Source organism: Aspergillus fischeri, genomic scaffold (assembly GCF_000149645.3).
Source record: "Aspergillus fischeri NRRL 181 1099437636249 genomic scaffold, whole genome shotgun sequence".
NCBI classification, from domain to species: Eukaryota; Fungi; Ascomycota; class Eurotiomycetes; order Eurotiales; family Aspergillaceae; genus Aspergillus; species Aspergillus fischeri.
Genome location: NW_001509770.1, coordinates 2377946 through 2392354, shown reverse-complemented (window position 1 = coordinate 2392354; position 14409 = coordinate 2377946). Strand labels below are relative to the sequence as shown.

The window sequence follows — 14409 nt, the reverse complement described above, 5'->3', positions numbered from 1 at the left end:
ATGGATGAGTTGTATTGCTAATTATACACACCAACTATTGCAAGTCGGCGCCATATTGGATTCCATAACAGTAAGATTGTATCGTGCCTTTCGAGGTATATCGTCGTCAATGATCATTCTGTCGTCCATATTCATTCCGTCATTTCAATCATTAAGCTGAAATCGTTTCAGCCTTCACTGTCATAATGTAGCAACCTTAGCAAGAAATCATAGATTGGTCAGTTTCTTGAACCAACTGGACATCTTTGCGCCAGAGGTCGGGGGCGGCACAGCAGGATACCGGCCGTCGTACGACCTCATTCCACGGTCCCGCTCATAATCTCCACTGCCAGAGCTGCTTTTCGCACGGTCAGATCGTCGAGCTTCACGCTTCCGCGCGCGCAGCTCTTCGATCTCCTCATCGTCGAGGCCCGGGTATCTGGCCCGGCGGCGAGCCCGGCGGCGCAAAGCACGTCGCGCCTCCTCGTCCGACGAGATGGAGTGTGCGTTTTGGTCGCCTGGAGGAAGTGGCACATCGAGCACCGTTGGCACGATTGGAGGGGGCTCCGGAGGATCAACAGCCTGCGAATCGACCCAGGACGTGGTCTTATCCCTCCGAGCACCAGACATCATAGGGGGAGGTCTGACCGGCTCCGGGGCTCTCGATCCTCGCCGTCTAGATTTCTCGCGTTCGTCGACGGATCGATGAGACCGTCGATGTCTTTGTTCCACGTCATGACGGTGATCAAGATAGTAATCTTCCGGTGCTCTCTCAGAAGCACGTGGAGGGCGCTGTCTGGATCCTGAATTGTATGCTGGGTTTTCGAGCATCTCTGCCTCCCGCAGTCTTCTCCGTTCCCGTCGTTCTGCAGCTTTAGCTTCGGCGCGGGCTTCTGCCTCCCTGGCCTCTTGTTCCTCCTTGGCACGCTGTGCTTCGCGAGCCGCTCGTCGGGCTCGCCTTTCCTCTCGACGCCTTGCTTCTCGCTCTTCCTCTTCTCGTATTTGCCTCTCGTACATCTCTCGCTCGCGAGCTTGTTCTCGCTCTCTCCGCCTGGCGCGTCTTTCTTCGGCTTCCTTAGCCTCATCCTCCCGAAATTGATCAGAAGGCGCATGGCGTGATGTGCGGTGTGATCGGCGTGCCGCTCTCCTAGCCTCAGCTTCTTCCGCTTCGGCGTCTGGGATGCCTCTGACAGGCCCGCCGTCGGTAACGAAACCTTCATCATCGATATCAGGTTTCATGGAGCGGCGTCTCCTTTCTTGTTTCAATCGTTGAGCCTCGTCTCGCTCTGGTTCCGTCATGTACCTGACATCTTCATCACGGTAAGACCGAGATTTCCGACGATCTGGCATTTCAGGGCGTGTGTTCCTTCGGAGCGAGCCGATGAGACCCATGAGACCACCAGTGTCTTGTTTCTTCGGCAAGGTATTAGAGCGCTTTACGCGTCGTTCCCTCGGTGCTTCCACAAATGCCAGATCATCAGGACCCGACATTACATCTGGCCCTTGGTGGTGTTGATCTGGCTCGACCATGACCGCGTCATCTTCATACGCTCTGGACCGCGACTGGTGTGACGAGGATATTAGAATTTTGGACGGTGCATTACGAGGACATGGTCAGGATGATAGCTCACCTTTGTACTGGATCTTTTCCTCGAACCCCGGGATTCTCTCGAGTATTCCTTCGGTGAATGGCGGTCCACCTCATCCCGGTCGACCACGACAATATCGTCATCAATAGCGTATGGATCACGTACGCCTGAAGGTTATGTTAGGCATCTCTTGAAATGCTTGGGGCACTGTTAACTTACTGGATATTCTCCGCGTCCCACGTGGTCTTTCCTTGTGCCTCGATGCACCAACCCCCATCACCCTCGCTGCTTTATCCGACACTTTAAATCTCTCATCCGGTGGAGGGGTTGGGAGTGCGGCCTCATTCATGTCGATGGACGGCCGCCTAGATGCCTGCTTAGACGCGGATGCCCCATGTCTACGTGATGACTTCATTCTGGTCGGCGCAGGAGGACCGCCAAGGATGAAGTTGGAAAAGGTTGTCGCCCGGTCCTCTTTGCTCCCTTGTCGTCTGTCTCTGTCAGAACCAGACGTCTTTTCCGCCTCATGAGGCACTTCTTGTCGCCTTGAATGTTTGGTGGACTTTGACCGTACGACTCCGCCGGATGAAGGTTCCCTTCGGCTAGACCTGACCTCTCTATGGGCTGATTTCCTAGGAGTAGGAGTAGCGCCCCAGAAGCCCCACGAAGCAACACCGGGAGTTCGCTCAACTCGAGCGCGCTCTTTCTTCGCTGATCTTCCTGGTGCAGCGGGCTCAGGTGGAGGAGTAGGCCAACCACCAGCGTCTGCACCAGGCTCTTCGGCAGGTACATCTCCAACTGGTGGTACCTCCATGGCCGGTTCGGTCGTTCTGGACTTGGAGCTCTTCTTGGTTTTCTTGGTGGCCTTTGGCTCCTGGGCAGGTGTGTCTACAGGCTCAGCAGCAGGCTCAGGCTCCGGCTCCGGTTCGGGCTCGGGCCCAAGCGCCCGCTCTGGCTCTGGCTCAGGTTCCGGTGGCGCGGGTTCTGGTTCGACAGCCTTGGCCTTCTTTTTCTTCTTTTTCTCAGTCTTCGAGAGCTGTACTGGTACAGGTGCGGGCTCAGGCTCAGGCTCAGGCTCAGGCGCAGGTGCTGGCTCTGGTTCTGGTTCTGGTTCTGGCTCAGGCTGCGCTGGTTCCGGCTCAGGCGCTGGTGCCGGCTCAGGCTCGGGCTCCACAAGCTTACCCTTCTTCTTTTTCTTCTTCTCGGCTTTTTTCGACAAAGGAGCCGGGGCTGGAGCAGGCTCAGGCTCAGGCTCACGCTCACGCGGTGGATCAACCGATGGCTCCGGCTCGGGTTCAGGAGCAGGAGGTGGAGGTTCCTGGAAGTCGTCCTCAAAGGCGTCTGGGAAGCTTCCCGGCACAGACTCCCGAGAGATCTTGGGCGCTTCGACGGGCTCAGGCGGGATCTCTACGGCAGGTTCTTCCTGAGGGGGTTCCGGCGGTGGTACGGTTTCCTTAGCTTTCGCCTTCTCTTTCAGCCTCTCTTTTTTGGCTTGCTCGAGGGCTTTGATGCGCTCGGCAACTGAAAGCTTGGCGGATGACTTGGCCTTAGAGGTGCTCTTTGCTGGCGGCTCGGCTGGCGCGGCTGGCTCGTCAATGACAGGCGGCTCGGGCGCTTCAGGCATTGGTGCATGCCCAATGTCCCCAAGCAGATCAGCAAGGGGCTCCGGGGCAGGTACAGGTGGTTCCGGTTCGGGCTCAGGTTCCTTTGCAGGTTCAATGAGCTTTGGCTTCTCCTCTGATTTTTTCCTTGTAGCCTTTGGTCTGGAGCCCATTGTGGCTGCACCGAGCGTCGCCCAAAATCCCCGCGCTGCTTTAGTGGGAGTCTCATCCACGCCAAAGGATCCCTTTTTGGTTCCTTTAGAAGACTTGGTGCCATTATCGTATAGGAGATCCTCCGCCACCTCTTCCGGAACAGGGGGGTCGGGGTCCAGGCCTAGTGAGGGAGGTGTTGGGGCAGGGGGCGGCGGGTCATCGGCAATCTTGTTCTTCTTGGACTTCTTCTTGTCCTTTGAGGAGGTCCAGATACCCCAGCTATCCTCGACTACAGGTTCTTCCTGTACTGGTTCGGCCACTGGCTCAGGCTCTGGTTGTGGTTCAACGACCGGCTCAGGTTCTGGCTCGGGCTCAGCAGCTGGCTCAGGCTCAGGTTCCACAGGATGTTCAGGAGCGGGTTCAGGAGCCGCTTCTAGCGCAGGCTCTGCTTCTGGTGGTGGAATCTCGATGTCCTTTCCAGGTATCGGAAGGCCTTTCTTTTTTAATGCCTTCTCGCGTTTTTTCCGCTCCTTTGACGACAAATTTACCCAATTGTCGTAAAGAGGGTCATCGGGCAATCCAGGGGCTTTCTTTTCAGGTTCAGGCTCCGGCTCCGGCTCAGGTTCAGGTTCGGCCGCAGGCTCGGGCTCGGGTTCGGGTTCAGGTACAGGCTCAGGCTCAGGGATAGGTTCGGGCTCGGGCTCAGGCTCAGGCTCAACCGCCTTCCCCTTCTTCTTCTTCTTCTCTTTCTTGGGAATATCCCAGCCTCCCCAAGCATCATCAGGTGCCTTTTGCTCTGGTGCAGGTTCCGGTTGCGGTTCAGGGGGCGCTTCTTCAACGGCAGGTGCAGGCTCTTCGACAACCGCCCCCTTTTTTAACCTCTTGTCCTTCTTGCCGACTGATCCCCAAGCGATTCCCCAATCGTCTTCTGCGGGGGCAGGCTCGGGAGCGGGAGGTTCAGGGGCAGGAGACTCCACGGGAGCGACTGTCTCCAGTACGCCTTGCTTCTTTTTGTCCTTCTTCTTGGTCGAAACACCCCAGCCCCAGTCATTATCATCGGCCATGTCAGGTGCCTTTTCTGGCTCCTTCTTTTCCTCAGCCGTGCCCCACACGTTGTCTGTTTTCGGTTCTTCAATGACAGGCTCAGGGACCTGCGGCTCCTCGGCAACTTTAGCACCTTTCTTCGCCTTTCGCTTTTCCTTCTTGGAAAGACCGGCCATCCAGCTATCATCTACCGCAGGTGCTGGTTCAGGAGCTGGTAGCGGTTCAGGCTCAGGCTCGGGTTCCTTGGGGAGTTCCTCCACAAGATCTTTCTTTTTCTTCTTCTTATCCTTGGCGCTAACTGGCGCGAAATCAGCCCAAATATCCTCTTCGGGCTTCTTCTCTTCTGCAGGAGGTTCCTCCTGCCCGGCATCACCCGAGTCTCCAAAGTCCCCGAAATCAAAACCACCGGGGGTCTTTGAGGTGTCTTTCTTACTGCCAATGGCACCCCAAGGGTTGGTACCCTTTCCACTATCGGCATTGGCGTTGCCATTCATATTGAGAGAGTCAAGACCCCATTTACTTCCGGTGTTCCAATCCTTGCCCCATCCTCCGAAACTGAAGCCAGCACCACCATTGCTGCCTGCAGGAGGATCAAGATTCAAATCTAACTGAGGGACCCCACTATCATTCAGACTGACATCCTGAAAGCCGTTTGACGGTGCCTCTACGGCCGGCGGATCGACATCCTGCTCATGGATTAGAAGACGATGCCTCAAGGGCCGTTGGAACGTGCCATACCTTTCCCTTCTTTTTCTTCTTCTTCCCAACTGTGGCAAAGCCCGCCCAGGAATCGTCACCACCTCCGTCAGCGTCATCAGCCCAACTGAGACTGGCCTGAGCAGCCGCTGCTTCCTCGGCTGCTTTTCGTTCTTCCTCCTCTTTCGCCTTCCGCTCCTCCTCCTCCTTCGCTACCCGCTCCTCCTCTTCTTTCCTCTTCCGTTCTTCTTCCTCTTCCTTCTTTTTCTTCTTCTTATCCTTTTTGCTGCTGGTGGTGTTCCAAGCATCCCAGTCATCGCCTCCGTCACCGCCTCCGTCACCGCCGTCACCATTTCCGTCACCCCCGTTGTTCCCATCGCCAGGATCACCGCCGTCATTCCCTCCATCACCATTATTCTGCCCGGCATCTCCACCTTCATTCGGCTGCTCTCCACTGTTATCCTCTGGTGGTGGTGTACTCTCTTGCGGCGGTGGTGCCCCTCCGCCTCCACCTCCACCTCCACCGCCCCCTCCTTTCTTCTTCTTTTTTCCTCCTTTGTATTCTCGGATACCGGCCGGATCGTCGTAGTCAATAGGCCGAGAAGAACGGTTGTCCTCGAAATCACCCGAGGTTCTATCTGGCGCTGATTCGTCAACCAGGTCTTTCTGTCGGGCTAGAGGGGAGAGTGTGTCATAATCAGGAGGTAGGTCGTTAACCGCATCCTGGTACGATGGAGGGGGTTGACCGTAGTCTGGAGGATCCCATGTCTCAAGGCCCGACTCGAAAGCTAGATCCCCTTTTAAGAGAAAGTTCAGAGGTCTCGTCGAATCCTTTCAGAAAAATTGCCAGTTAGTACTAACGCTCGATTCGAGATGATACAGAATGGCCTCAAGGTTAGGGCTGGAAGGAACGCGGAGAAAACACCTACCTTGTCGAGGATGTCCTTAAGGTCAGATATCAATAGGCGCCGTTCACACTCATTCTCAGAGCCTAACTGGCGAGCACCTAATTGGCGCATTGCAATCCTGCCTTTGACATCAGCACTCGAAAACCGGTCCTGTTGCCAAAGCCTATCGTTGGTAAAGCCATCGATGAGGATGTCGTGCTCAGTGATTGATGGGAGTAATCTGGCTCCAAAATTTGCTGCAAGTCCAGCATTAGGAACCATACGGACACTTTCCATGCTGCAAGGCGACCGACTGTCGAACGGTAGCCCGTCACTTAGTAGTTATAGTAAACTCATGGATACCGAGGATATACCGGCCTCGGTCGAGGCAACTCAGATTTGTTGTCAACGGCCGACAAGCACAGAATTCGAATATACTGTCAATCGACACAATATGGGAGAAAACGAGCGTAGGAGTGAGATGGCGAAACGAGAAAGCCTCCCTGTACAAAGGACAAAAAAATGCTACCCGCTCAAGGTTGCACTATGTGGAACGCAAAACCATGAAGTAATTCAGGATTATGATTTGCGACTGGCGGCGAAGAATGTGATCGAATCGCAAGTTCAATGGCGGGAATGCGAGGCGCAGAAGTCAAGGAGAACAGCAAGAAAAAGTTCACCAGGGAGGAGGAAGCAGTCGCAGTCACAAGGATACGACAAATGGCCGTGAAGCGTCGTGATTTGTGACCATCAAGCGGTGGGAAGGAACGTAGGAGAGCAGAGCTATTTGAAGATCGTCTTGAGAAGATCACGACCAAATTGGACGAACTGGTATGGGAAGGACTGGGGCTAAGAATGCGAACTAATGTACGAAGTACGCAGGTCAGTTAGACAGCCTGTTAGACAGCCTGCGATACGTTGAGGCCGCAGCAGATGTATATTCAGTTTCAGAGGCGGACTTTGCGTTTGCGTGAAACATCAAAATTTCTGTATGTTCCCCTCTTTCGAATATCTCTAACCTTTTCTTTGCTTTTTTCCCCTTTCCGGTCTATCGTCTCAATCAATGCACGCTGATCAGCGGGGCCACTCAGAGAACGAGAAGAACTGCTGATTGTAGGTACTGCGTATTGTGAACCGGGTATAGAATCTGTAAAACGGTGGCTGGGGAATGGTCGAATGGAGGACCAACGAGGACAAGCGCTGGTCTACCTCGGGAGGCTGAGGAATTTGCATCCGGTTAGCAGATACTTTCAATCAAATCAGAGATGAGAGAAAAGGTCCGAATTGTAACAGGTTGGGGTCTTATGAGCAGGAATGATGAAGAGTCACGCAGGCACGAGCGACTCACACAGCGGGTGGAAGGCCGGTGGTGGGAGGGAGATCCTATCGATAACGGATGCCCCCCTCCTGGAAATTGAATAGTGTACTGCGTAGTATGAGGTATACAAGAGTGAGTATCTAGACAAGAAGTATATATATGAAGGCGACCTGATAATATCTATATACCCTCTTCACTTGAAGTATCTTAATAATAATAAGTGTTAATTAACAATATACAGCGCACATGAGCGCTGGGCCCCTGGCAAGTTTGCGTTGTTTCTTTTCCTACGGAGTACTGCGGAGTCATGTACTTTCAGGCTTACAGTAGTACCCTGGGACATAGTGGAGAATTTCCACAGAACCATACAACTTCACGGCCTCGATACATGGAACACAACTACTTTACTTGAACACCAGACAATGAAATTATTCTGGTGATCCAAGGAAACGCGAAGGAACCGCCTATGAGATGCTTCAATCATTCGCATTCTACAGACCAGAATCTTTCCTCGAAAGCCCCTCCGGAAAGAACAACAAGTTCCTAATGCATGCAACGAGGATTTCGGGCAGCAGAGTGATTTAAAAATCAACATCTGGCGACTTCCATTCGTCCTCAGTCAAACATCCTCGGATAACTATAAAGACTGGCGTGTTTCTGAGCTTCTGTTGTTGTCCATTTTCTTCACCGCATCGAAGGCGAAGACTTTGCCTCCACCTATGAGAGCGCGTGTTGGCATTGGAGACCCATCATCGTGCTTACTGGCAGCCATATCTGCTACGTAGCTCTCTACGACTATGAGTTTGTCCTCCGTACCTCGAGACTAGTAACAACTCCTTACGATGTCCGAGAACGGAGGAGTTAAAACCTAACTCATCACCACCGCTGTGCTTGAGCATTGGCTCCTGCTATTGACAGTGAGAGATGGTGCATCGCTCAGGCAGTCTCTCCATAAATCATGCATGGCACGGCCATTCCCGTTCTCCAAACTGCGGACCTATATGCACCCTAGGCTCGAAGCTTGGATAGAGGTACAGCTAGAATGTGAGTCACTCTGTATGGCGTGTCTGCGCAGACAGGATGGTCGCGATACCCCTGTTGTGCTTTGTCGGTGAAGCCAAATTTGGCCTTCAAGTTCACGGCCATCCTTCCGCTGCAGTTTTAGCGTCAGGCATTGCGGTTGTTAAACTGGACCAATGCAATTGCTAATCATTTCCTTCGGGTTGTTGAAGAAATACGGGATAAATATGTGCACATAAAGGCCTTCACGTTCTGGTTCAGTCTCTAGCTCATCCTCACTCCGTGACACCTCTGCACCCCACTAACATGACTCCGTTTCAAGAAAAAGATCGCCTCCGCATCAGTCAGGAACATTCATAGATTATACAATGTCTAGAGCCACAAGGCATGCCCTAGAATGGGGGGAGCAAGCCCAATCCCCGGTTCCAGGCGCCCCTCAAGACGGCCTTCGCCATAGTATCTGCGTCGCGATTATTCCTCCTAGGTACATGCCAGAACTTGAGGATTAATTTTTGTCTCTCCAAATCCTCAGTGAGACGCTCAATTGCCTTGAAATGTTCCCAGTTAGCCACATCCAATCCCCTAGAGTTCTTCCATCCGTTCCTCTTCCATTTGGGAAGCCATTCGGTGACGCCGCGGACCAGATACTCCGAGTCGGACTTGATGACAACCGCGCTAAGAGTGATCCCTTGGTCCTCAAAGAGAGATTTGACGTGCACCACGTCCAGCAATGCTCTCATGCAAGCCCGTAACTCGGCTACCTGGTTCGTGTGGTGTCCTTCTCCCTCAACAGGCACAGCGGTGTTCAGCACGTTGTTATGACCCCAGAACACCCCATACGATGAGCGAGCTCCGTCTTTGCCGTTCTTTGAGCATGCTCCGTCAACTGCCACCACGATGTGGTCGCTGTGGCTCACATGAACTTTGCAATGTGGACACTTCCGCCTGGATCCTGGGCATGCAAGGTACACCCACGGACCTCGGGGCACCTCGATGTCCGCCAGTGTGAAACGGTCTGGGTAGACGTTTTCAGGTCGAAAACGGAGCCCTTCACCTCGGTGAGGTAGGGCATGCACTGATACCGGTCCTGAAGAAACAGAGGAGCGGTCATCCTGGCTGAACAGAGTACTTGCGCCATGACTGAGAGAAGTGTGCACACTGTGTGTGTCATCGGTATCAGAGTCCTGTCCGGTCTGTATCGGTTAGCCTCTGGAGCGTCCTATTCCCAGGCTTCACTTCTGCCATTGTCCCTGGAAACGACGTGCACAGAGATGTTGAAAGGGCCATGCAATAACAGAAGAGCTAAAAATCATGATCTTACATTGCCAGTACGATAGTTCATTCTCCTCTGCTGATAACTCCTAAGATAAGGCATATTGCTCAAGTTCGCCGTAGGTTTGTTGTACTGAAGTTGAAGCTGGAGAAAGAGAAAGATATGGAGTAGATAGAAGAAGTACAGTGATTCTGAGAAGCAAAGAGAACTGGGAGCAGACAAGCAGCGCGTCAGGGAGCATTAACAGATACAATGCAATCCCTCAGTCCATAAGGTCCCTATCTGCTTTTTCCTAAATAGGAAAAGACTCGCAAACGTCATACAATATATCGACCTTGGGCGTTCTCGGACTAACCAGACAAGGATATATTGATCCCCGCGGTCCTCACGAACTCGTTGCATCCATCTATGCTGGCTGAGTGGTTTACAATGCGGGCCAACTCTACTACGATAAGGTAATCGATCAGATTTGATCAGCTTTCCTAAGGTACTCAGTAGTCTGCGGTGACGGCGAATTACTGGAACAGTATAGCGTCCCTACCTTATTCGAGACAAGCGCCTTGTTACCGCTTGGCATTGTGCTGTGTGTTCTATAACGCCGCTCTCCATCACTTCTTCAACTTCGTCGCACACTTCATCATTTTGTTTTCTTGTTTTCTCTCCTTGCCCGAGAGGTTTGGTAAGGCATTTCTGCCATTGACCCATTCATCATGCCGCGCGCATTGCGCCACCCCCTTCATCTCTTGATGAATGTCGTAATTGCACAAGCGACTGGCTAGCGTCAACATGACCGGTGTTCGCCAAGATAATGAGTAGTTGGAGGAAGGCCGAACAAACCACGCGAATGCTCAGCAGGCATGCCTCAGAGGAGCAGACAACGCTGCCTGGGCATCATGATCAAATTCCGCAAAATATGGGCTGGCGCGGACATCAGGGACAATGCTCTAGCTTCACCACCTCATACAGACATGGACTTGGTCAGTTTATAGGCAGCAGCAGTCTGCATCTATACCAGTCTTGGGAGAGCCTTTTGTCAGTCCATTGTCGGTTTCCTCTTCATACTAACCTGATTGTTCATTAGTTCGCGTTGACTATATTGTTCAGGATGAGGCACTGTTGGCCTCCTTCTGATTCATACTACCTCTTAGCGGTGATCGGGGTCTCAAAACTTCCTAGCTTAATCTGATCCACGGCTCTGTTCCGAGACATCGACTCGATCAAATCGCTGCCTACGGAGTATATATACCTGGTTCTTGACTCACTTGACTCTCACGATTGTTCAGTCTCAACAAAACTCAGCAATCTAGAGGAAGGATACTCTCAATCGCATCCTCTGTGACTCTGCCGTCAAGCTACCGTGCGATCGTACCATAATCTTTTGCGTACTGTAAAACCGCACATGTATGCTCAGTTGCTCGCCCGAAGTCGTCTATTTCGAAGTAGCAATTCAGAGTGATGACAATGGCACACGAAGAGCACAGCATCAATTGGAACATCCTAGCTGCTAACCTCAACCACCGCTCTCCCTCCTACCCCGCGGCAGACCTAGCTTCCAATCTGTACTTTCGGTTCAAACCTACGCAGGGGCAGGAGATCGGCTCCTTTATCGAATCCTTTGTGAGGACCCTCGGAAAACATACGGAGGACGAGCGCCGGAAATATCCAGATCGATACTCACCCTTCACACCAAAGGAGCTGGTCCTGAACGACCGCGTGGCGGAGCAAATCCGCACCCTTGCCTACCGATGGTGCAAGGCCTACAAGTGGCCACTGGAGGACAAGGTCCACATGACAGAAGGGCTGTGCCGACATGTGGACAGCGAGAGTTTTGCCTGTGGGTGTTCCCTGCCCTACCACGAACGGAAGGCAGCCGCTTTCCAGCGGTCGTATCGTAGAAACAGTTGCTACACGTTTTATGCCGAAAACACCGAGGTGTTTTATAATTTGCAGGTGCTGAACGCACTCCTTGTTCTGGGGGAGATGGATACGGTGCTACGACTGTGCGCGACACCAGATACCAATCTGAAGGAATCGATGCGTGTGGGGCATTGTCAATGTCTGGTGAGTGGGCGTATTTTTCAGGCCTGGTCCTGCAGTCCTTCATCAATGTCAAAAAAACGGGCAGCTCGTCTGACTGATTATAGGAACGGGATCTTGGCTGGGACCAAGTCTTCGAAGCCGCTCTAAACATCTACCTCCTTCTCAACATCCTTTACTGCTTCCCCGAGCTCTGGGACCCAGCGGCCCGGCAAGCCCGAAACAAGAAACGGACCGACGAGTACCGCGCCACGCGGATGTATCAGCAGACTGTCGAAATCTGGACCCACGACGGGTCGGAAAGCGAAGTCTCGCGCCACCCTCACCGTCAATTTTTCGGCCTTGAGGGCCATTTCAGCTACCCATTACAGATCTCGCGCGGGGGAGCCGCCGGCGTCCAGCATCAGACCCGAAGCGCCGTCGACGTGGCGCGGGTTGAAGCGTATCTTCGGGCGAAACGGTTGCCACAGGAGCTAGTTCTGCAAATCACAGCCTGCACAGAGTATGATCGTTCGCGCTCGCGTTCGCGGCTCCCGGTGCCACATGATCCGCTTCATCGACGGAACCGGAGGCAGCTACGGCGGCATTTGGACCACTGCTGGCGGATAATGGTCCACTGCAATATGCTGGCGCGGGAACTGGGCACCAGGATCAACTGGGAGTTACGGGTGGTCGAGGCGCTGGACCGCATGGTGTCGAGTCCGGCGGGGATGAAGCTATGTGAACGTGAGGCGCACGAGTCGGATGAATTTTGGCAGACGACGCTGAGAGGAGGGAGTGGTGAATTTCCGTATAGTATCCCGGACCCGGACTAGACCGCGGAAAAGCAGGACCGGTCGGTCGATCGATCCACTCTGTGCACATCACTATGTAATGATAACCCATGAGGAGACGGTCGTCACCTGAACTGGGCTCTCTGAAGTAGGAGCAATGCCTGGTTACACTCTGAAAATGTCAGTAAATAGAGCACAGTGAGCTGAATTGGTTCTCAATAATGCTGAAAAGCATACATATATCATCCTCATCTGCTTCAAGCACATACGACAACAGGGCTTGGTCAAATCCAGTCCGTAACTTAGAGAACTATTTGCAGCAGACTGCTGTCCCCAAAATAGACTCTGCACTAGTCACATCCCACCGCTGCAGGAGTAGAGCTGAAGGATGAAGTACCTTGTTGGTGGCTCTCCAGAGCCGATACTACCTACTATGATTACCCGTCCAAACTAGTATCTTGAGGGAACTAAGTCTTTCTTGCAATGAGACGCGGCCATACGTGCTTATGTGTATCGAGGGCAATCAGGACCATAATATTGTCTACAGGAATCACGAAAGCCCATAACCCATGGACCAGAGGAATCAATAAAGTACAGAATAAGACAGCTGGCCGAGGTGTATCAAGAGAGACCGCAGTGAAAGAAAGACACCGGATAAAGGACACAGACAGAACGAAGATACCTACGAGATACATGTAAGCCATACAGTGGACAATCCTTTCCCGCATTCGACGAAACTCAATGACGAATTGCGACGATCCCATGAGGTGAAGTGACAATAGCCTTCAGTAAAAGTACCGAGCTCAAGGACTTGAAGACGCGGTTGTTGAGCGAGAAGTTGATGGTTCTTCGCCGTAGACTTCAAGGTATTCTCGGCGGTACCGCTCACGATCCTCTTCAGCTTGTCTGAGGTATTTCTAGAAGGGCTGCGTTAGCTCCATTGATCTACGGTTCATGGCTGCCAGCTGAAAGACAAATCCGAACATACCTCCTTCTCTGTAGTTGTCAGGCCTTTCCATTCCTCTGTTACGCGCACTGCGATATCCTTGGCTCTCATATATTTGAAGTCGCCCTCGGCAGTCCGGTCCAGCATGTAAAGCAGGTATGCCGTACGAGGCCGCTTGACCTGCCGATCGTCATGCAGAAGTCGAAGAGATGTGTTCTTAATCTTGTTGAGTCTGCGGCGTGCTGCATTGGCTTTTCTGATCTGAAGAGGAGTGTGCTGTTGGATCCATGCCTCATAAGCTGCCGCATTGGCAGCTTTATTGGCTTCTGCCTCGGCCGCAATACGCTAAATCATACATCATCAGTGGTTGTACAGTGTTGGGTTGATCTCTCCAGAACGTACCTCGCGCTCTTCCGCGCTGATCGACTGTGCAAGTTGGGAACATTGCATGACGAAGTCTGGTCCTTTGACGCCGCGAGCCTGAATCTCTTTGGCCACCGTCGCGATGGCGAGATTCCAAGGATTCTCTATCAGTTTCTTGGGAGGTTCCAGCGCTGTCTTCTTGAGCTGCTTGACCAGTTCCTTCATCTTCTCAGCTTTCTTGGCTTCTTTCTGCTTGTCTGTCAACTTCTTGCGGGGCTTCGGCTTAGCTTTAGCCGTGGCTTTCGAGCTGCGCTTCTTTGTGGTCTTCTTGCCAGTCTTGGATCCTTTCGACTTCGTTGTCTCGGTCTCGTCATCGGGAGTACTTGTAGTCGCAAAGGAGTTGATTAAAGGCCGTGATAGAATGACTGAAGGACGGATTGTTTTCGCAGTTGGGCTCACGAGCTGACGGTTCGTGGAGAGACAAATGCGCCGGATAAGGCCATTGGCGATGGCCACGCGAGAGGGATGAATCAAGCCATTGCTGCGATGAAGGTATCGAAGGATGCCCCCTCCGCCTTGGATTATATTTCGAGGCATGATTCTAAGACTCGCAGCGAAGTTACGCGCACCAATATTCCAAGAGTTGACGTGGAGGAGTAATCGAGGAATCGCAGTACGGAGTAAGATGGGCAGGTCTTCCTAGACAAGCAAGAGCTCTTGGCTGCAGTGG

The 14409-nt window shown here is 52.8% G+C and overlaps 4 protein-coding genes across 4 annotated transcripts, besides 11 other annotated features; 1 reads left to right on the top strand and 3 right to left on the bottom strand.

The window, feature by feature from the left end:
• Positions 1–207: 207 nt before the first annotated feature.
• NFIA_015630 (uncharacterized protein) lies at positions 208–6246 on the bottom strand (the record flags this gene model as incomplete). The annotated part of the gene is made up of 5 exons (XM_001264766.1): positions 208–1542; positions 1611–1735; positions 1788–5052; positions 5105–5893; positions 5992–6246. The coding sequence occupies 5 exons, from the start codon at positions 6244–6246 to the stop codon at positions 208–210; spliced, it is 5769 nt and encodes a 1922-aa protein (XP_001264767.1).
• Positions 2472–2560: a microsatellite.
• Positions 2625–2655: a microsatellite.
• Positions 2695–2731: a microsatellite.
• Positions 3916–4038: a microsatellite.
• Positions 3918–4039: a microsatellite.
• Positions 4045–4074: a microsatellite.
• Positions 5283–5347: a microsatellite.
• Positions 5368–5477: a microsatellite.
• Positions 5376–5407: a microsatellite.
• Positions 5560–5596: a microsatellite.
• Positions 6247–6836: 590 nt separating the features above from the next.
• Positions 6837–6860: a microsatellite.
• A 1819-nt stretch (positions 6861–8679) lies between these two features.
• NFIA_015620 (putative ribonuclease H1) lies at positions 8680–9398 on the bottom strand (the record flags this gene model as incomplete). Its single annotated transcript, XM_001264765.1, has 2 exons — positions 8680–9209; positions 9263–9398. The coding sequence occupies 2 exons, from the start codon at positions 9396–9398 to the stop codon at positions 8680–8682; spliced, it is 666 nt and encodes a 221-aa protein (XP_001264766.1).
• Positions 9399–11021: 1623 nt separating this feature from the next.
• NFIA_015610 (uncharacterized protein) lies at positions 11022–12412 on the top strand (the record flags this gene model as incomplete). The annotated part of the gene is made up of 2 exons (XM_001264764.1): positions 11022–11621; positions 11705–12412. 2 exons carry the CDS (start codon positions 11022–11024, stop codon positions 12410–12412), a joined length of 1308 nt encoding a protein of 435 aa, XP_001264765.1.
• Positions 12413–13173: 761 nt separating this feature from the next.
• NFIA_015600 (HMG-box domain-containing protein) lies at positions 13174–14276 on the bottom strand (the record flags this gene model as incomplete). Its single annotated transcript, XM_001264763.1, has 3 exons — positions 13174–13287; positions 13359–13661; positions 13719–14276. The coding sequence occupies 3 exons, from the start codon at positions 14274–14276 to the stop codon at positions 13174–13176; spliced, it is 975 nt and encodes a 324-aa protein (XP_001264764.1).
• Between the last annotated feature and the right edge of the window lie 133 nt (positions 14277–14409).